The sequence below is a fragment of the Marmota monax genome, unplaced genomic scaffold (assembly GCF_021218885.2).
Source record: "Marmota monax isolate L192 unplaced genomic scaffold, Marmota_monax_Labrador192_F-V1.1 WCK01_AAM20220418_F8-fsc00027, whole genome shotgun sequence".
Taxonomy (NCBI): domain Eukaryota; kingdom Metazoa; phylum Chordata; class Mammalia; order Rodentia; family Sciuridae; genus Marmota; species Marmota monax.
Genome location: NW_026694617.1, coordinates 10,793,021 through 10,816,706, shown reverse-complemented (window position 1 = coordinate 10,816,706; position 23,686 = coordinate 10,793,021). Strand labels below are relative to the sequence as shown.

Genomic DNA, 23,686 nt, shown 5'->3' with positions numbered 1-23,686 from the left:
AAGAGAGAATCACACCTGAGCCTACGCTGCTCTATTTGGGCCCAGTCATACATTCATGCAATCACCATTTGCCTAACTGTATATTTCAGGATTAACCACCCAACTGACCATATCCTTCTGTGGGAAGGTTGGTAGTGAAGGAAGAAATATGGAGAAGGACAGAAAGAGAGAGATAAAGACAAGACAAGAACACGCCATGCACCCAAGAAGAGGAGTTAGCAAAGACTTAAAATCAACTCCTATTAATTAGGACAATGTTATTTAAGATAGAACCAAATCAAAACTGCCCATGAAGATTTTTTTCAATATACAAATTCCTGGATTGCATTTGTGGTGAAGAAGGCACCATAAGCCATTCTGTCAAGATCTCCCAGTTGATGGTCATTGATGCTAAGTGGATGTGTCTTGCAATTGGAAAGAGTTCAACTAACAGTTCTCATTTTTGAGATCTGGGCTTGGGGAATATTAATATATTATTATATTTGTATCATATAAAATCACTATTTCTCTCTCCACTCCATGGGAAGACTGATGTCTAACATAGAGTAGGTATAATGGAAAGAAGGAAAACTTTAAAGGGGACAGATGATAAAGGGAAAGATCAATGGAATTTGTCTCTTAGGGCTGACTGTAGGAAGTGAACAACTATCCTACATAATAATAAGATATATTGTGTAATCTAAATGATGGTTGTAAAGTTTCTTTTGTTTTTTTTTTAGATAACTCACACTGTATGGAGAAGAACAGGAAGCTAGTGCTTCCAGAGTCTCTTCTAAAAACAAGAACTGCCTTCAATTCTTCATTCCTATGGTGATGGCTGAGAGCCAATATTGGGACGTCTTCAGTTTATTGGGCCCTAGTGGATATTCTAGACTTTTAAAACAGGACTAGATTTAATTCCAGAAATATCAAAATAGAAATATTTAACTTTAGAAGGACTCAGTTTGGACAGATCATACTTAATAAGCATTCAAATGCAACTGGCAAGTATTTCATATGTGTTTTGAAATACACAACTAATATAAATCTTCTCAATATAGTGGCACAAATTTTGCTAACAGATAAGGATATAAATCCTGTTACTAACACCTACCAACTGCTTAGCCTAAGGAACTTTGATGAATCTATTGAAATATTAAATATGTGGTGGAGGGTGGGACTTATAGGCACAGAAGATCTGGGTTTGGGGGAAAAGAGGAGCTTGGAAGTTGGTGCACAGGTAGCTGGGCAGAGAGATGAAAGACAAAGACCTGACTAGTGTCTCAGTCTGAGATACTAGTAATTCTGCTTTCAAATTAAGAGCCAGGATACAGGCAGAATAATACTCTTAGAGCATACATATTCTCAGGGAGGTAATGTGGCAACTGTGGCTCTCATGAAGTGCTTCCTTTGAAGGCTTGCAGACAGCAGATACTAAAACAGAAACCTTAGTCAAAAGAACAGAAGTAAATTTATTCTAAGGCACACCCTCCCAGAATCTCTCAGAAATAACTAAAAAAGATTATGAAAGAAAGTGAAGGTCTCACAGTTATGCAAGTCAGGATTAAGTCACTTTGATCATCCCCACAGGCTGGTAGCAAGGCATGGGAACATTCAGAATTCATATTTTGTGTATTTTTAAGTATTGGAATTCAAACTAGCTGCCTTCTTTCAGTTTGGATTGAATCCCCTCTCTGACTCACTGAGAAGGAAATTAAGTGTAGCTTATAGAATTCAGCATTGAATTTTCAATCTAGTTAGATGGAGGGAGATGTCAGCTTCATCTTGCATTTGATTACACCTTTAAAAAAAAGGAACCACCACACTACAGGGGTTCACATATTCCTGACTTCTGAAAAGTTCGGTCAGTTCAGATCTGCACATGTAATGGACAAAGATGAATCAATTTTTGGCCAGGTTTCTGCATTTGAGAAAAGAATCTGTATGAGCCTTGTTTCTGATTTCAAATTTTGCAGCTTTCCAGCGAGGCATAATCCTCATTTTATTGATAACTCAGGGCTGCATTAATACCAAATGCATAGATACTTAATAAAAATAGAACAACAATAACAATAGTTTGTAGTCTATTGCCAATGTTGTCAAAAGCATTTTCTTTGACTAATGATAAGATCCATGAGATTTTGGCAGAACAAGATCAAAGTATATTCCATCTTGTTCTATGTGAGCCTTTGCCTTCTTGCAAAAATCTTATCTCCTCACACTGGTGAATCAAAGGATTTCTCAAGAAAACTACAGGGAATAAATTTTAACTTGAGTTGCAATTCCTTTTTCACTTTAAAATATAATTTTTGTAAAATTAATTGGTTTTATATTATAACTTAGAGTCTTTGGAGATGTATAAGTGCAGAGGCAGATTAGATAAATCCATTTAAATGCATAATGTAATTAGATTATTTCAAAACGTAAATTTAGAAAACTTCAAGTTTCTACTTGCAATAATACTTTATGATTTTATATGACAAAATTTTCTGATAAATTGTCCTTTATGAATTGAGAAATGTATAAACTGTCAAGAGTGAGAATGTATAAATCATCAAGTGTGAGAAATAGAGACTGTTTCTCCTTGAAAACATACTGTTTTTCACCTTTGGAACAAGTAATTTTGTCATATTGTAAAAATTCACATACACCCAAGTAGAATCTTGAAGAAAGATATTTCTCTAAGTAGCTTACCAAAACGACTAACACTCTCGGCTCCCTCAATGATGGCTTTATAATCCAAATTTTCTTCTATTCCAACCTGTTAAAGAAGAATGGCATTCTAAAAACAGGATAAAATGATTGACTAACTGTTCAATAAAAATGTAAAGATTATTGAATTCCATATTAAGTATCTAAAACTGTGTTCCAAACACTGTTTTTTTTTTTTCATATCAAGGTAAAAAACAAACAAAAACTAGGTAGCTTACATTTTCTATTTAGAAAGTAAAATTTTAAATGTCCCAATTCACAGATACTGCTATTTAATTTTGACACTTTACATTAACAAGTAAGCAAATCTGTGTACTTGTAAGAAGAGTCTGCTCCAGTTGGAAGAAACCCACCCAAGTAACGAAAATAAGAGTCCCCTTATATTCTTTATTATCATTTAAAAAGATGACCACCAATTACCACTGTAAGGTCGTAATAAAGTGTACCTTGATATTTCATGTCAATATTTCATGTGATTTAAAAAGGAATTGTTTGTTCTGAATCTATATATGATGATTACCTCAAATAAAACGGAGATAGCTCTTAACCTCCCTTTTCCTTTAACCGCTTCATCAAAACTTGAAAATCGATCTGCATCAAAGCAGTAGATTTGCATCTATAAAAGTAATAATAGTTTCGTTATATTAAAGGTTTTCACAAAAGTCAGGGGAGAGACTTAATAAAACAATTGACCAATAAATTCTATTTGAAAAGTCTGTAAATGATATAATTCTATATTCTGTATATTCTCAAAGTATTTTATCAATTATGAGTAGACATAATCACATTTACAAAAGAAATATGAAGGTAGACATATCTAGAATAGCGATTTTCATTTTGAAATTTTATCAGTGGGCATTACAGTAATAATTCAGAGCAATAATCAAATATAATAAATTAACAAAGTTTATTTTAACTATTTTGCTGGAATTTTTTGAAACATGTGATTCATTTTTTCTTGACTACAAAAGTCTTTCTTGATGACTTGGAGATATCATTTTGTATATTATCATACTGTGATTTCTGCTAATAATTCGATTATTTCAAAAAATAAATTTAGAAAACTTCAAGTTTCTACTTATTATAAAACTTTATGATTTCATATGACAAAATTTTCTGATAAATTGTCCTTTGTGAACTGAGAAATATATAAACCGTCAAGTGTAAGAATGTATAAATCATCATGTGTGAGAAGTAAGAGACTGTTTCTCCCTGAAAACATACTGTTTTTCACTTTAGAACGAGTAATTTTGTCATATTGTAAAATTATGTCATATTGTAAAAATCTTAAGGGTTCTGTTTCTACCTCAAAAATACAAAGTATTTTAGGTTTCCTATTTTTAATTCTCCTCTCATACTCTGCAGCCATCCTTGTTGATTTCTACTTTAGTCTACACACCTGTCTGTAACAGTCTCTATGCCCAGTTATAATTTGGTGCTCCTCAGGATGTGGGCTTGGAATTCAGGTAACTTAACTATGCCGAGGTATAATTTAGGTAAAAGTAGAACACTCAAGGGTGGTTGGTTTTCTGATGGGAGAAACAGTGTGTGTGAAGCAGAGGATGGCAAAGGCTCTGGCCGTGGGTATGTCACCAACATCTTTTGAGAGAAGTGTTTCAAAGCTAACTCCTAAAGGATGAGGATCAATAGCTAGAGAAGAACAGATGAGATGGGAGAGGTAGGCAGGGCCATGCCAGGGAGGTCATCCCAGCTGACACTGAGGCACTTCAGTTAACAGGAGCAAGGAGGGGTCAGGTGGGATAGGAATAGACAGAAAGAGATGGACTGGAGAGAGAGAAAGAGACCAGTGACAGCAACATTAAAAAGTCCATATAAGAAACAACGGCGGTTTAAACACTTTTCTGACCTCCCACATCATTTGTGGTGAGAATTGAGAAGATTTGATTGTGGGATGTGGGAGAAAAAAAAAAAAAAGTAAGTCCAGATGCTCCTTGGGATGCCTACTTACAGTTACATGAAAAAATACTTTCTGAAAAACAAACAATAGGGAGGAGGGAAATGCTGAGAAGTGATATTGGCTAAATTATATCATTATATTGTGTGCATGTACCAATATGTAACAGCCAATCCCATCCATGTGTTTAACTATAATGCACCAATAAACAAACCATACTTCTGAGGCCAAGTCGAGAGGCCTTTGAATTAAAAAAAAAATGGGGCTCATTACAAAAATTCTGTAGTATTTATTTTGATTAACCAGGGCTTTTGTTAATATTTTTTTTTATTGTATCTTTGTTTAAATGGGCAATATTGTGAGAAAGCTAAACTCTCCAAAGTAAGATGTTATGTATTTAAGGAGTTCATTTTTATTTCTTTGACAAGTCACAGTTAATAAATATATTTTTCTTTAAGGACATTTAATATATAAAGCTTTCCAAAATCTAACCCATGAATGAGAATGTGCTTATTCACATTTTAAAAAGTTTTTTTTAGCCCTTTAGTGAGAATCCACCCTAGTTTTATTATTATTGATAGTAACTTTTGAATTATAAGAGTAATATAGTTTCATTATGGGCAATTTAGAAAAAAATGAGGCTTTTAAAGGAGAAAATAAGAGCATTTATAATGACATCACCTAGGAAAAATCACTTTTAACTTTTTTTGGTTTCCCTCCATTATTTTTTTAAGAGGAATGAATTCATTTTTTCATTTAATCCCCATGGCAATTTTTAAGACAGGTCTCTGTCAATTTCGCAGAAGAAAAATGGAAGCTTAGGTTAAGTTGAATAATTTGTTTAATGTCATGTGAGAAGGGGTGGAACCACTTTCAAACCTAATTCTTTCACTTAGACAATATTCCCAGTCCCTGTTCAGGTTTTAAAAAATTAGAAACAGAAGATCAGATATGCTACTTTATATTTTTTAAAAAGCATTAATACGATAAACCTTTTTTGTACATCATTCAAAAACATGATTTTTTACAAGACCTATAATATGCATTTAACCATTTATCATAATGCATTTAACCATTCTTTTTCCTTCAGGTTTTTACTATTTAAATAATTCTTTTCACATAAATTTTTGAAAATATCTATATTTTTAACTGCTACAAATTGAAACAGTGAATACTGAGAATCAACCATGTAAAGTTCTTGATAAAAAATGAACTACTTTCCAGAAATCAACCAGAATAAACTCTCTAAAGTATTCACTGGGTATTTAGTTATTAATTTATTAGACTACTTTTAAAGCTTAAGATTTTCTTCTCATTTTAATCAAAGGATTTAAATCAAAGAATTCTCCAATATATTGATAAAACTCTCCCTTTTTTCCTTCCTACATTATTTACTCATCAGTATTATTGATCACCTACTAGGTGGCATTCTGGGTACATGGGAGTGGAAAATCAAAGGTGGAACATATGCTCATTGAGCTTAGTCTGCTGAGGAAGGCAGATATCCATCAGGTGATCAAAACATAACTATAAATTAAAAATTAATCAAGTTATATGCTAAATATAATCTAAATGATTTAGAAAATGATATTATAATCAGTGGAACTAGCGACTTACCTCCAGTGGAAATTTTTGTCCTTCTAAACTATGTTCTGATCCATCAGATGATGTATTGCATTTTCCCCAGTGAAAAGTTATTTTGCTGGCTTTGAATACCATTTCTGAAAGTCCTCCACTGAGTCGGTAGTCATTCGTGAGATTAATTTCCACTAAAATAAACCAACCAAAAAATCAATGAAATTGCATCTAAGTTTCTGAAAATCAAAACAATGAATATCGACTAAATTTCCTTCTATTTAAGATGTATTAAGAAAATCATTAACTCAATAGATTTTAAAAGTTGTTCAGTGTTTGGGAAGCTCAGCTCTGTAGTACTGCACAGTAAACTTCATGTACTTACTTCTAAAGAGGTAAAGACAGCTGGAGAGAGAAGTACTGTGTGACTCCAACGCAGAGGATGGCAGTTCACTGCCCTACTTGGTGTCCTGAGGCTGCATTCACCCAAAGCTCTGCTTCCCTAAGGTATTTGATGGTAATGAAGGGACAAAGTAAAGGCAGAGGGAACAGGGCTGAAAGAGGGAAAGCCCTCTCCTGGAGGGACACCTGCTTGTCACTGTCAGCCTGCCCTACTTTTGCTCAGGCTGTTGCATGGGTCCCATCTCTATCCTTCCAGGCTCCAGCTTAGGCTTCATCAGGCTCCAGAACCTGGGTCTTTGGCTGTGCCAAGGAGGGTGGAAAGCCCTTTCCTTCTAAGCGGTTTGAGCCATATCATGTTTGAAACTGACTGTGGACCATCAGAATGGTCAACTTCCCTGTATGTGAGTCCTGCAGCAGAAGTTATCTGACTATACTTTAAGAGTCATCTGGAGAATAATAATTCTCTTGAGAACCTAATGCAGGATTTTGAAGTCTCAGATTTTAACAACCTTCACTCTGCCAGGCAAAAGTCACTGTTGGCCAGCTAGGAGATACAAACTTCTATGAATTGTAACAATGATGATGGAGACAAGTACAACAACTGTGATGACAGCAATGACAGTTGACATTTATCACCTAGAAGTACCATGCACTGCATCATTTTATGCATATCAATCATTTGATCCTCACACAATAAGGAGAGAGAGTCGCAGACATGGAAATAACTTGTCAATGTTGTCATTTGAAGGGCCAAGTAGTGAGCCCAAGCTGTGTGGCTGTATGTCAAGTCCTTGACCACTCTGCCCTCAGAAAAATAAAGCAGAGATCACCTGCCTTAGCCTTGTAGCACCCTTTAAAACTGGTATCAAAAATGTCAAGATTTGGGATAACACACTATTGTTATTTAATTTATAATATAACATGTAAAAATTGTCTTAGTTATTCATTAAACAAATATTGAGTGCTTATGATGCATCAGGCACTGATATAGAAAAGTCCCTGCCCTCATGGGATTTTAAATTATTACATTTAAATAATTGTACTACTTAAATATGGAAAACAAAGAAGAAACTTGCTAATGATAAAACCTTCCCAACAGGTCTTCCATTATAATTTAAACATTTTTTCTAATTTATGTCAAATGTGTAGTTTTTTTAAAAATAACTTCCTGTTATATGGTTTCATTTAAAATATATCATCAAAAAAGGAAAGTGTCACATTCTGAAAATTATTTTGTCCATGTAAATTGGATTGGAAAACTGTTTCAAATTTTTAAGGTGTTGTACTTTATGTGCTTTTTAAAGAAAACATAGTCTCAGAAATAGGCACTTAACAAGTCCTGTCTAAGGATGGTTTACAAGTTTAAACTTTGTATACAGAAGGGCTAATAATTTCTTTTCTTAAGTTTCAATTATAGTCAGTTGCTTTTTCATATCCAAATATTAAATACAGCATAGAGCTGAGCAGCAATATCAAGTTATACTGCCCACGTATGGAGATCTTGATTGACTATGCGACTGAAGAGTGACAGAGTTATTAAATTACATTAGACATAATTACATTAACTTTTCCACATCTCCAAGTAGCAGGATCACTGTTAAGATATTGCAAAGCATGGCACTATGACACTGTTCATTTTACTATTTTGTACAGTTTTAAAATGTCATCCACATCTCTAAATTTTCTCTTTTCCATCTGGCATCCTCTACTGATGATATCCATTCAATTCATAGTACATCATTCAAGGGAAATGACAAGAAAGAAATCCAAACATATTCTAGTCTGAAACACATATTCAAGGGAAACAAAATGCACACTCTGTACCTGTTTTCCCAGTATTATGAATAAATGTGCTGTCCAAGGATGCTTTATCCCAACCCTGAAACTTCAGTTTCTTAAGATTCACATTCACTTGTGTAAGATCTTCATCAATATTGATGGGAGACTGTTTTGGACTATTACATGTTGGATATTTTTTCCCCCAATTTTTTTGATTCAGTGCTCCTAGGGAAAGAAAAGAATAAGAAAGTTAGTTTCTTCAATCACCATGTAAAAACTAAATTTTATATTATAAAATATTTAATATAAAAATGTAGGTACAATATAGGAAAAATTGGGATATCACAGAAGTAATTCACAAAACAATTATACCTGGATTTAGATTCTGGGTTTTAATGCCCTTTTTTTAAATGTTAAATCCCATAGCCTATAGAACAACCATGTCAAGTTTGTGGTTTGACAATGGCTTGATTCAGCGACACATTCTTTCAGATAACTAGAAAGTCTAGTGGTCACATAAGGTAGTAAGTACCAGCCCAGAGCTCCAGAGTAAAGTTCAGATCCCTAGCCATCTCCGTGGGAGTGGCTCCCAATGGACCCACTGTCTTTTTTCCATGATTGAGATTTAGGGAAATTTATAAATAAACACATCTTTTATACAACCCATGTCTTTTTTTTTGTGATAAGGGAATCAGAAGACTAATTTCAATGCAAGCTCCACCTAAGGGCCACCTCTCATAACTTAATGAAGCTAATTTGCATAACTTAGCCCAGGAAAGAAATAAGAATTAGTCACACCATGAAATTGCCTATATGGTCAGGGAGAAACCAGATGATGCATCTTATAGTAGGGTATTTACCAAAAGTTAGTAAGTGGTAAAAACTTACAACCTGGCTCTATTTCTAGAGAGTGTTTTGAGTATAGTGTTACTTTAAATATGCACAATGATGTGTATTTTGGCTTCTAGGAATAGTTTTAATGATTTGAATAATGGATATTTTGATTTTGCTTATAAAGAACTTTGACATGGGGACAAGAAAACACTGCTCAATAAGGTCCTTTTCATTGCTCACATTTTCTATTATAGTATAATAAATTCCAAGCACACTTTGGAAGTGTCAAATAGTAGTGATACACAGAAACATGAAGTTTTATATTTCTGATGAAACTGAGTGTGATGAATAGATCTATTCTTTTTAATTGCATTTCCTGATATTTTCCACTTGGATTCTAAATGGCATCTCACAGTTAGCATATCCAAACTGGAACTCTGGGTTTCTGCTCTAAAACAAGCTTCTCCTGCATGCAGTCTTTTCCATCCTCTGAGCTTAGAAGTCATCCAGATGCCCCTGTTTCTCCTTCAGTAAAGCCTTTATGGTCTGCCTTCAATTATACCCCCAATACCCTTAATGGGATATTTTAACACAATCCCCAGGAGATCTACACACAGGAAATTTTGAGAAGCACAGACTTAGACATCTCCAGTGCTTTCAAAAGGCCTACCTATAGCTTCATCTTTTGCCCCTTCCAAAATCCAGTAGTAAGTAGAATCATAAGATTCCAAAACCCCACTCTCTGGTCTTCACACCCTGTACAAAAACCTCCACTTTGGTGTGGGCAGGACCTGGGAATACGATGGGGAGTCATTCCTTTGAACAGATCACATTCTTTGGCAAAGGTGAAGAGGACCTTGATGCTGTGACTATGTTACGTTATAGAAAATTCTTTAGCATGTGGAGAGAGGGGAAGCATGACAGGTTCTCCTGCTGGCGATGTGAGTTAGGAGGTTATGAGAGGTGATGTGTCTAGGGACCAAACCAATTCTAAGAGCTGAGAGTGCCCCCATGCTCACAAACAGGACTAACAAACAAAAAAGCAGAACCTCAGTCCTACAAGTCTATCAAGTGAACTCTGCCAGCAACCTGAATGAACTTCGACGAGGGTCCCAAGCTTTAAATGAGACACCTTGAACTCATGTTTCTAAGACAATGAGCAGAGAACCCAGCTTAGCAGTCCCTCTTCTCCAAACCCCAACCCACAGAACCTGAGGTAATAAGTATGTGTTGTTTTAAATCAGTATATACATAGCGATTTGTTTTGCAGTAAAAGAAAACCAATACAACTCAAGTAACTAAAATAATCTTTTAAAATATGCCAAATTACAAGTCATGGTTCCATCTCACTCTAAATAAAATAGAACCTCATTACCATGGGCAAGAGATCCTGCACACCACCACTCAGGTCCTCACGTTTCTCATTTCCCATCACTTTGCATAGATCTCCCTGCTATAGCTACAGTGGCCTCCAGTCTGTCCCTTGAGCATGCAAATGCTTGGCACCCACTGCCACTGCTTCTTGAAATGCTCTTCCAAAGGTCTGCAAGGCTTAGATGGCTCATTTTCCAGCTTCAGCTGGGTCTCTGCTCTAGTGTTTCTCACCAGAAAATCTTTCTGCAAATACATTCTGATCTTGGTCATCCTTCATAGTCTCTGCTTACTTTATTTTCCTTCTCCCAATATGCTAATTATGATTATTTATTTTTTTCCACATACCTGTGCCTTTGACAAAAAGACTGATTCAAGGTAGCTGTTCAATAAACACTTGTTGAATCAAACAAACAGGAAATGGTGATCTTTTTCACAGAGATTAAATATGAAATAGTAAAAAGAAAAACAACCCCACGTGGCCAATTAAGGAAACATATTAAAAGTCAAATGTAGGTTTCATTTGACTGTTGTGTGACAAGTATGTTGAATAGTTTCTACCGTTCTTTTGATGATGGATATCAAGGAAGATCAAGTCTGCACTCCATGTTGTCTGACACCTTATAGCACAATGGCTGTGAGTAACTTAATAGTGTTTTAAGTGCAAGAAAATTCTAGATCACTATTCTTGAGACAGTGTAGGTTTAATGTGCTTCCTTAAGTTTTGAGCTTGAAAGGCAAAATGAAAAAAGCTGGATTAAAGAGTTTTATTTATTTATTTATTTTTGGTGGAAAGACCGATAAACAGAAGTCTTGAAAAAATAAAAACCTAAGAGATTCTTCATACAAAAGACTCTAAAAAAGCACATTTTTAAAAATGTTTAAAAAATCACTAGGAATAGAAAACCAATGGAAGTTAGCTAATAGAGTGCCAAAATTTCACAAAGAAATAAAACATAGGTAACAGAAGCATTATATACACTTTATATGTCTTAAAATATTGAAGTAGTAGACTAATCTTATTTTTAAGAATTATTCTACAAATTCTCAAATTAATATTTTTAATGGAACAATTGGAGACTTTAGTGCATGTAGTAGTTAAGACTTAGGATTATGTATCTGAGATAGCCAGTGTAGAAATTTTGTTAGAATTAAACTGTGCCTAAGTACATTTTTTTATTAGGGAATGTTGTGAAGAAAGAATTAGGACAATGATGAGTGTCAGCAGATGATCAGGGTGATATATGTCTACTGAGAACTGCAGAGTACTAAATGGGAGCTCTAGAGAACTACGATAAATTATTCATTTACATATTCATCCATTTCCTTATCCACTCATGGATGCACCTGGATTAGTATCATTCCTATAAATTTCCTGTGCTAATTAGTCTATTGAAGCATTCAACAGTCTGTATTTTGTCCATGAACTTGTCTACTTCATCTGCACGCTACTGCCAAACTGAGTTTGGCATATCACAGAAATTAAATGTTTGTAAAATAATCTTTGTGCATAAAATGAAAGTATTCGATATTTGCATACTATGCACCCTTTATTCCAAGTGGAATGCAAAGCAATTCCAGACTCTGTAGTAAGTTCATTTGCTTGATTGTTTGTTATATCCAAGAAGGGAGAGGTACACTAAGTAAATACACAATTTCCATAGGAGTAGCTATGATGAAGGAAAGTAAACAAGGACAGCAAAAGTACACTAAGGCAGGCCTTAATGGATGGAATTTTGACAGAGAGAGGGAATCATGGAATATGTCCTGCTGAGTGATGAGCTGAGTAAAATTAGGGGGGCAGAAAAGTTCAGGCAGTGCTCAGAGAGCAGTGAGCAGGCCAGTGGAGTCCAGAGAATGGAGTGGATGTCAAGGGATTCTACAGAAAGAGACAAAATGAGGACCAAAGGGACCTGCACAGACCAGTGGGAAGTATGGAGACTTTGGCAGAGGAAGGGGCTCAGAGCTGCCTGGTCAGACAGGTTGGTAGGAAGGGAAGGCTGCATAATGAGTGATCATTTTCATGGACATCTCGACTTGTCTTGTGCTTTTTTCTTTCTTTTTTTTTTTTAACAGCATCCCTGTGCTTATATTTTTTAAAAAATTTTCTATAAGTACACATAATAGTGGGACTCGTTGTTATGTATCTATACATCGTTGTGCCTATTTGAACTACAATATGTCTGTCTCTTATTCTTATAATTTTAGCGCCATTTTTGGAGCCCAGCACCTAAGGACTAAATAAACATTTGCTGAATGAATAAAAGCTTCGAGAAGACATCTAGAGTTACCCAACCATCAATTCATGTGCTACATATATTGACCAATTAGCATTCTAAACAGAAGCACATTTTACATAACATTTTGGGTGGACAAATATTTCCGCACCAGTTACCAACACAAAAATATGAAGTGAGGAAAACTAAAGAGTAAAATAAAGAAAAATGATTAAAATAATATAGCAAAACATGTTTTTGAACATTTGAAGAAAAAAGTAAGTAATCACAAATGAAAGAAAGAAAAAAATATTCATCCCCTCCCTTCTTTTCTCTACTTTCTTATTTCGTCTTGTCTTTAAATATCAGATAAATGAATAAAATAATATTACATAAGGTAATATTAGTTATTACCTAAGACAGAGATTCACTGAAAACTCAAAAATACAAAACAGATTCAAATATTGATTTCTTTGCAAGGTTACCACAAATTGCTATTATTTAACAAGATTTGAATTTGTAGACTTCCAACTGTTCTTTAAAGAACAAGACAGTATTAAAAAAAAACCCTCAGATAGCTCTTAATCTTAATTACTTTCGTGTGTAGTACAGGTTTGATGTAAGAAAATGGTTATATCTTCACAGTTTCATATATAAACATATTCTGAAGAGGAAAATTTAGCTGTAATATTGATATAAAGACCTATTAATATTTGTAGTATCTATTCTTGACTTGTATAAACTTCACTCTGTAAAGCATAACCTTATAAATCACTAGCTTTCTATATGCTAACAAATACACCAAATAGCCAAAATTACAAAGTCATTTAAACAGTATAAAGCGATCAGTAATGAATCACTTTGATCCAAACTTTGGTGTATGTGACTATAAAAATGAAACCAGTGTTCTTTTTTAAAATTTTAATTTGTTATATATGACAAGAGAATGCATTACAATTCATATTACACAAATAGAGCACAATTTTTCATTTCTCTGGTTGTACACAAAGTAGAGTCACATCCTTCATGTTTGTGTACATGTACTTGGGTAATGATAACCATTGCATTCCACCATATTTCCTACCCCTATGCCCCCTCCCTTCAAATATTGATGTTTTTTACCATCCCCTTTTCCCCATTGCCCTATTTAGAGTTCATTTAATCCTCCCATCCACCCCCCACCCCTTCCACAGCATATTATGAATCAGCATCCTTAAATCAAAGAAATCATTCAGCATTTGTTTTTGGGGATTGGCTAATTTCACTTAGCATTATATTCTCTAACTCCATCCATTTACCTGCAAATACCATGATTTTATTCTCTTTTAATGCTGAATAACATTCCATTGTGTATATATACCACATTTTCATTATATATATATATATATATATATATATATATATATATATATATATATATATATAAAACAAAAGGTATTTATTCAGAACTTGCCATAACAGACAGGACAGAAATCACATGTTTGGCCGAGACTCACCACATTTTCTTTATCATTCATCTACTGAAGGGTATCTAGGTTGACTTCACAGTTTAGCTATTGTGAATTGTACTGCTATAAACATTGATGTGGCTGTAATATGCTGTTTTAAAGTCTTTTGGGTATAGACCGAGGATAGGGATAGCTGGGTCAAATGGTGGTTCGACTCCCAATTTTCCAAGAAATCTCTATACTGCTTTCCATATTGGCTGCACCAGTTTGCAGTTCCACCAGCAGTTTACGAGTGTGCCTTTTCCCCCACATCCTCACCAACACTTATTGTTTTTTTGTATTTTTTAATAGCTGCAATTTCTGAGAGAGATGAAATCTTAGAGTAGTTTTGAGTAGTAGGCGTGAGATGAAATCTTAGAGTAGTTTTGATTTGCATTTCTCTAATTCCTAGAGATGTTGAAAATTGTTTTTTTATATTTATTGATTGATTGTATATCTTCTTCCGAGAAGTGTCTGTTCAGTTCCTTGGCCCATTTATTGATTGGGTTATTTATTTATTTTTGGTGTTTAGCTTTTTGAGGTTTTTATATACCCTAAAGATTAGTGCTCTATCTGATGTGTGAGGGGTAAAAATTTGCTCCCAAGATGCAAGCTCTCTGTTCATCTCACTGATTGTTTCTTTTGCTGAGAAGAAACTTTTTAGTTTGAATCTGTTCTATTTATTGATCCTTGATTTTAATTCTTGCACTATAGGAGTCTTATTAAGGAAGTTGGGGCCTAATCTGACTTGATGGAGATTAGGGCCTATTTTTTTTCTTCTATTTGCAGGTTATCTAGTTTAATTCCTAAGTCCTTGATCCACTTTGAGTTGAGTTTTGTGCATGGTAAGAGATAGGGGTTTAATTTCATTTTGTTGCATATGGATTTCCAATATTTCCAGCACCATCTGTTGAAGAGGCTATCTTTTCTCCAATATACATTTTTGGCACCTTTGTCTAATAAAAGATAACTGTAATTATGTGGGTTATTCTCTGTGTCCTTTATTCTGTACAATTGGTCTACAAGTCTATTTTGGTGCCAACATCATGCTATTTTTGTTACCATTGCTCTGTAGTATAGTTTAAAGTCTGGTATAGCGATGCCACCTGCTTCACTCTTCCTGCTAAGGATAGCTTTAGCTATTTTGGGTCTCTTATTTTTCCAGATGAATTTCATGATTGCTTTTTCTATTTCTATGAGGAATGCCACTGGGATTTTAATCGGAATTGCATTAAATCTATATAGTGCTTTTGGTAGCATGGTCATTTGACGATATTAATTCTGCCAATCTAAGAGCAAGGTAGATCTTTCCATCTTCTAAGGTCTTCTATAATTTCTTTCTTTAGTGTTCTGTAGTTTTCATTGTAGATGTCTTTCACTTCTTTCGTTAAGTTGATTCCCATGTATTTTGTTTTATTTTTTGATGCTATTATAAGTGGAGTAGTTTCCTTGTTTCCCTTTCAGAGGATTTGTCACTGATATACAGAAATGCCTTATCAGATCATAATGAAATGAAATTAGAAATAAATGATAAAATAAAAAATAAAAACTACTCCAACACCTGGAAACTAAATAATATGCTACTGAATGAACAAAGTGGTGCAGAAGACATCAAGGAGGAGATTAAGAATGTTAAGAGGTGAATGAAAACACAGATACAACATATTAAAATCTCTGGGACATTATGAAGGCAGTTCTAAGAGGAAAGTTCATTGCATGGAGTTCATTCCTTAAAAGAAGAAAAAGTCAACAAATAAATGACTTAACATTACACCTCAAAGCCCTAGAAAAAGAAGAACAAATCTACACCAAAAGCAGTAGAAGACAGGAAATAATTAAAATCAGAGCTGAAATCAATGAAAGTGAAACAAAAGAAACAACTGAAAAAAATTGACAAAACAAAAAGTTGGTTCTTTGAAAAAATAAATAAAATTGACAGGCCCTTATCCTTGCTAATGAAGAGAAGGAGAGAGAAAACTCAAATTACTAACGTATGTGATAAAAGGAAATATCACAACAGATACCACAGAAATACAGAAGATAATTACAAATTATTGTGAAAACTTGTACTCCAAAAAAATAGAAAATATTGAAGGCATCCACAAATTTCTAGAGTCATATTATTTGCCCAAATTGAATCAGGAAGATATACACAATTTAAACAGATCAATTTCAAGCGACGAAATAGAAGACACCATCAGAAGTCTACCAACCTATACAAGCCGAGGACTAAATGGATACACAACTAAGTTCTATAAGACCTTTAAAGAAGAACTAATACCAATACTCTTCAATTTATTTCCAGAAATCTAAAAATGAGGGCACACTTCCAAACTCATTCTATGAGGCCAATATCACCCTGATTCCAAAACCAGGCAAAGACACATCAAAAACAGAAAACTTCAGACCAATGTTGCTAGTGAACATAGATGCAAAATTTCTTAATAAAATTCTGGCAAAAATGAATACAAAAACATATAAAAAGATAGTACAGCATGATCAAGTGGGATTCATTCCAGGGATGCAATGTTGGTTCAACATAAGGAAATCAATAAATGTAATTCATCGCATCAATAGACTTAAAGATAAGAACCATATGATCACCTCAATAGATGCAGAAAAGCATTCAACAAAATCCAGTACCCCTTCATGTTCAAAATCCTAGAAAATCTAGGAACAACAGGAACATATCTCAACATCATAAAGGCTATCTATGCTAAGCCCCAGGCCAACATCATTCTAAATGGAGAAAAATTTAAGGCATTTCCTCTAAAAAGTGGAACAAGATAGGGATGCCCTCTTTCACTACTTCTATTTAACATAGTTCTTGAAACACTGGCCAGAACAATTAGACAGATGAAAGAAATTAAAGGGATACACATAGGGAAAGAAGAAGTCAGATTAGCATTATTTGCCAACAATATGTTTATATACCTAGAAGACCCAAAAAATTCCATCAGAAAACTTCTAGAACTAGTAAATAAATTCAGCAAAGTAGCAGGATGCAAAATCACCGCCCATAAATCAAAGTCAGTTTTATTTTCAATGAAAATACAGGATAGAATTTAGCGCTCCAGAAAAATGGAAGGATGATGGACATAAGAAAACTTTTTCATATGCAGGAGTTTAGCTGCTTGAGAAAGGACATTTTCAAAAGAAACTATAATCTAAAATTACTTAATAACAAACTTGAAGTAATTATCTATCACACTAGTAAAGGCCATGACACAAACTGAATCCAGAAAAGGAAGGAGGAGGTCTAAGATAATTACCCATGTTAAAAACAGGAATGCACAGCCCAGAGTACCTGTCTGTGTTTAGGGCCAGAGAGAGGCTTCTGGAGCTACAACCAGCAAGCAGTGTTGAATGCTGATAATGGCTATTAGAGCTACACCAAAGGCAGATCAAAAGCAAATATAGATGTGAGCCCATATAGTCAAGAACAGCATTCACCTTTATTACCTGTTCTAATGCAAAACTCCCATCAGTAGAATAAAAAAATCTTCATGCGCTTAGTTGAAAGATCCAATCGACAGGGGGTTGTCAGAAAAGGTAGTTATCCATGTATTTAGGAAAGTTCCAGCATAAATGTTCCTAGAACATGATGACATTTAAGAAAATCTTTGCGTTCGGCACAAATAGGGAAAGAAACAGACCAAAAGCTTTTCCTAATGTTCCTGTTTAAAATTCTAGGACTTTTTCAAGTTGAACATATTTCAGACAAGCAAAAGCCTACAAAACAGAAAAAAAAAATACTGCTCTATACTGCAATAGATTTGTTTGTTAAAGAACACAGGGAGAAAAACAAAAACACAAGCGGGATAAAGATCTAAGGGCATTACCAGAGTAAAATGCAATTACTTAAAAGATTAGTAATCAAAAACTGACCCTCTGTAGTATTAATGAAATCAATAAGCTGATCAAATACGATGACACTCCTAATGGCTCATAATGAATCCATCACCTTCATCAGAAAATAAAACAAATCCTACAATAAAAAATTTTGTAATGACAAGAAATTATGGGGGTACAACAAACTGAAGACAAAAAATAGAATACCATCTTGAAGGATTTAGGAACATTTAGGAGGAGTCTTCTTGGGACTGAGGAAAGAAGAAGGACAATTGACAACTTCCTAAATCCTAACAGAGCATCCATGGGTGTATCATGGTACCAGTCACACTGGCAGGAAGCATGGACAGAAAGAAATGTTTTGAATATAGTTTTGGATCTCTGGACTTTGAGACCTACATGGATGTTCACTTGGCATTCCAAAATATGGGTCTGGGAGCCATTGAGAGGTCTGGACTACAGATAGAGACAGGGGATTATCAATATAGAGGTAGTAGCCTTATCTTTTTTTTGCTGTTTTTTTTTTTTTAACTTTTAGAGGTGCCTAAATGAAATATATCAAGAGAAAACTGCATGCTATCTGGGATTCTTTAACATACTATAGCATTAATAGGAAAATGAGAGACAGATGCAACTATAAGGAATGTGATTTCCTTTAAAAAAGAGAAAACGTAAATTTGTATTGGAGTGTATGGAGAGAAGAGTTAAAACAAGAAGGAATTTGAGATTATGAAAGGTCAATGATGAAGTCTCCAAATACATGGATAGAAGATTATTATCCTAGAGAGGAAAAGAAACACAGGAAAGTCATGGAAATATGGATTCATGTGGCTCAAGCTACATTTAGAAAATGAGAATGAGAAATCTGATGGTTCATGCCCCAGGGTTTCTGTTTCAGGCAAAATCACATCTTATGGAAGGAAGAAGCTTGGGAGCTGAGCTGACGTCAGTTGAGGCCCAGCTCTAGCATCACTCCCCTAAGCCTCAGCTCCCTGTTACAACAGGAATAATAATCTCTACTTCTTGTATTCTGCATACTAAATGAGTTAATTTAGGTAGATGGGCTGTCAGATGGTGCAAAAATTTTTCAACCCATTTCTTTATTTTTTTTTTCAGACACTGTGAAAGAGAGGCAGGAGGAAAAATAGTCCGGAGAAAATAGCAAAGAATGTAAAGGTGAACCTTTAGGACTGACAGAAATTGTTGAGGTCTCTGGTGATGTGGAGAGATCATGACCTAGCACAGGCTTCATTCAAAAGTGTGTATTTTTGATTTATTAATTTAAAAAGTGTTCAGAGAGGTCAACTGTCCTGGGGGACAAACAGAGAGGGCAGGTGGTTGCAGTCCTAAGCAGAGGTCAGGAGGCTGAGTTGGTGGGAGTACAAAAAGCCACTGAACTGGAGGTTCTGGCAAGAGGGTGTTGAAGTCCCCCCCGCCCCCCAACTCCCCGGCTGCCACACTTTGCATGTCTGATATGGAGAAAAAGGTAAATTTTTAGAAAACTATTCAATAATTACAACCATGGCTTCTTTTGTCATCTTTCCTTTTAAATTATGAAACAAGAGAATGATAGTGATGAAGTCCAATCCTGACAGCAGTGTTTCTGTTGCCTGTAGCCTGATATCAAGTATTTAATCAATACTGGGAAAATCACAGATGAAATTGAACAAGCTCCAGGAACCACAGAGAGCTCTTGTCTCTCTCATCCCCACTGGCAAGCCAATTCTAAAAGGAAGAGAAGGCCCAGAGATGAGGAACTCCATGATTCACGTTATGAACTTTACATTTGCCTGGTTCTGTCTAAATGAGTCCACAGTTTTAATATTTAGGATTTAGATAGAAGGCAATGTAGGCTGATTCACTGTAGGATTTTTTTTTTCTGTAGCATTTTCTATTACGTAACTTCCCTCAATAAAATGCAGGTAAACTATATAGACAGGTAAGAAAGAAAAAGATTTCTTTGTTACCACAGTCTGGTGATTACCAATGAGATGGTAAATATAGAACCAAGACGTGGTCCTGAAAATTACTCTTTGATTGGAGAAATAATGATTCTTCTTGCAGAATAGTTTTGAAACCTGCCCTAGAGACATCAGCTTTCCCCCTTTTCCAACCACTGATAAGCCAAATTCACAGAGCAAGGAAGCAGCATAGTGGGTGACAATGCAGGTCTCTGACAGTGACAACACTGTCATGTCTGCACTCCAGGCTTACTGTTTGCATACTCATCCAAATGGGGCATGACTCTGTCTCCTACCTTTGTAGGAGAGCCAGAGAGTTAAGGTTGAAATTGGAGACACAGCTATAATTTGGTATCCTTCCATTCATTACAGGACCTCTGTGAAACCTGCCTATAGCCTGGCTTCATTGGTTTAGTTAAAGAGCTTGTTGCCTAAAAGACCAAAGCTTCTGCTTAATTCTTAGAGCCACAGGTTACTACCTCTGTATACACTTATCACACAATTCTCTCTCATATAAGACCTCCTAGATATGTGTTATGAGTCACAGACAAGGACCAAAGAAGAATCTGTGAATCCATTATGGCAGCAATAAATCCATTGCCTCTATCAGATATTCTATTATTTTGTATTATCTACAGGTTCTATTAAAATGCTTCTGCATGCAGCCTTGATATATGTATTTACTCATTCAACAAATATTTATGGAGTGCCTAGTGTGAGACAGAGTATATATCTTATTAAAAAATATCCAAAGGTAAAGTGTCCAATATATAGGAACTCAAGTTTTAGTAAAGACCAAAGACTCTTAATTATAGTATGACACAGTAAGTACAATAGCAATATGTATATTGGGCCAGTAACTAATAAAGTATGCAATCCAAATAAGACAAAAAAAATAATTAAGGTTTTCTGGATAACAAGATACTTGGAATAAGTCTTAAATGATGGATAAGTATCTAACTGAAGGAAAGGAAGGAATTCAGGATGAGAGAAAATCACTGGCACAGAAGATAGAAGGCATGGCTATTTGGAGAGAATGACAGGAAATCCAATCTACACTCTCAGGAATAAAATGCAACAAAGTGAGAGGGATAGAGATAAACGGGCAGATTGGTCCTTCTGGATACCAGGACAAGGACTTTGAAAAATTCTCCAGTATTTAAGATATTTAAAATTGCAGGTTTCCTGATCATATTTAAGTTTTATGTTGGTAACTATGGTTACACAGGTCAAGGTAGACAAAACTGAGGGCAGGTAAATCAATTAGGAATAGGTTACATGAAGAATAGTAAGAATCTAAACTAGAGAACAGATGAATAAGAAAGGAAGAGGCAGACTGAGAAAGATATGGAAAAAAAATCAGGTCTGGGGAGTCAACTAACCTTGAAAAGGAAGAGGTGGTGAAAATCACTTTGAAAAACACCTTGGTGACTCTGGTGTAGGTGACTGAGGATAGTAGTGCCATCATTCTGCTGTAAGATCAATTTTTTCAGATTCTACATGGGTAAGGTCATGTGGTACTTGTCTTCCTATTAGCAGGATTTCTTACACATCCATTCATATTGTTATAAATAACAATATTTAGCTAGATAGGAGAAATAAGTTCTGGCGGTTTTTGCACAGTAGTGTGAGTATATAGATATTAGTTATGTGCCATGTATTAAAAGAACATAAAAAAAGAATTTTCAATGTTTTCACCACAAAGTTATGACTAATGCTTGAGAAGACAAATATGTTTACCCTAAATTTAAACATTGTACAATGTATAAATGCATCAGAACATGAATACACAATACCTATAAATATGTACAATTTTTTTTTCCTGGTACCGGGGATTGAACTCAGGGGCACTTGGCCACTGAGACACATCCCAAGCCTTCTTTTGTATTTTATTTAGAGACAGGGTCTCACTGAGTTGCTTAGCATCTTAGTTTTGCTGAGACTGGCTTTGAACATGTGATTTTCCTGCCTCAGTCTCCCCAGCTGCTGGGATTATAGGTGTGTGCCACCACACCTGGCTAATATGTACAATTTTTATGTGTCAAAAAAATAATAATAGAGTGATGACTGATCCCCCTTAAACGTGCATATTGCTGAGTTAAAATACATGTGAGAACAAGAATCGTATGGATTCTTTATGACAGAATAAAATACTTCTTAAATAATAATAGAAAAGGCAAGAATTGAAAAAAAAAAAAACTGCCAAAGAAATAAAGAGCTGTTTCTGTCTTCTCCCACTCTGGCTACTATACTGTGGTCCTTTAAAAGCAAGTGAAAGTTCTATAAACAGATGCTTATATCATTTGAAGAAATCATGACTAAGAATTTATTTCATCATGAGAAATTTGTAATAAACCATGCAATGGAAGCAAAAGGAACTCATGAAGTATAAAAAATTACTACAGAAATTAAAGACCTGCAACAAGAAAATAAAGAAATGTTTAAGTGATAACTATACTTCTATTTAAAAATAGTAAATTTGTAATTTAGTTTTTAAAACTTAAAGTTAACGTCATGAGTTTAGTTTTTAAATGTGATATTAAACATCTTGTCTATTGCTATGTTTCTAGTCTTATCTCTTCTTATTTCTCAATTAGTTTCAGTCCGGAAACTCCTACAAGCAAAACAAGCCTGAGTACCGGCCTTTTCACTTTGTTCTAAGTTATTTCTGAATGATGACATTTACAAGTATTTTAATATAAGTATTTCTCATAAATGGCGATTTAGAAATGAAATAAAACAAGCTTCTAATCAGTTTATTAAACTAGAGTGTGTCTCTAATTTTTAAGACTATACAAAAATAAATAAACAAACAAAAAACAAAACAAAAAGGCCAAAGAACAGAAAGACTTAAAATTGAAATATTAAGAGTCACTGAGAAGAAATTATAAAAAAATACACTTGCATAGATGCAAATATATCTTAGCTGGTGTGGACCTGATTCAGACTAGTAAAAGATTTCTTAACCATCTATTTAGAAATAATATAAGTAAGTAGATTCTGGTTTTGGATGAGCAGGCTCCCTGTCTCTGCAAAACACAGTGATGGTTTGTCAGGCAGCTGGGTGGAAGGAAGTGAAGCAGTACTGAGAAGTGACAGAAATCCTAAAGAGGGCTTCAGCTTCCACAGGCAGTGGGATTGGAGGAGATGGAGGAGCAGCCTGCATTTGAGCCAGCATAACCTAGATTTTTGCAAAATTGGGAGACATAGCTGACAACAGTTTTGCACAGTTTTAACTAATCAATATTGAGAAAAAGCCCAAGTCAGAAGTCAACAATGCTTTTGCAGAAGAGCAAATTTCTTTTTGCTCTGGTTTAGTTAATGCAATAACTACGTTTTCATAGATGCTACTTCCAAGTAATAAAAACCATACGGCTAAAAAGGTGTTCAAGACTGAGTCCTGTGAGGAAAATTACTTAAGTATATCATTTTTTCACTGTTTAAAATAAAATGTTTAGAAGTTAAACTAGTAATATCCAAAAGTATTACAAACAAAAATTGTTTTCTTCAATGGTGTGATGCTAGGTAGCATGAGGTTGTAACTAGCTCAACGCCAAAAATACACTGCTACCTTTTAAGACATCTAACTAAAATTTTGAGAGT

General features: G+C 34.7%; 1 protein-coding gene across 4 annotated transcripts in view; it reads right to left on the bottom strand.

The window, feature by feature from the left end:
• Ptprz1 (protein tyrosine phosphatase receptor type Z1) overlaps positions 1-23,686 on the bottom strand; it is a 183,360-nt gene that overhangs the window by 74,091 nt on the left and 85,583 nt on the right. For all 4 annotated transcript variants that reach the window (XM_058572131.1, XM_058572132.1, XM_046422389.2 and 1 more), the window contains exons 3-6: positions 8,408-8,587; positions 6,224-6,375; positions 3,212-3,307; positions 2,674-2,740 (exon numbers count right to left, since the gene is read on the bottom strand). In XM_058572131.1, the coding sequence (XP_058428114.1) occupies positions 2,674-2,740; positions 3,212-3,307; positions 6,224-6,375; positions 8,408-8,587 (495 nt within the window). The remainder of the gene's footprint in view (positions 1-2,673; positions 2,741-3,211; positions 3,308-6,223; positions 6,376-8,407; positions 8,588-23,686) is intronic.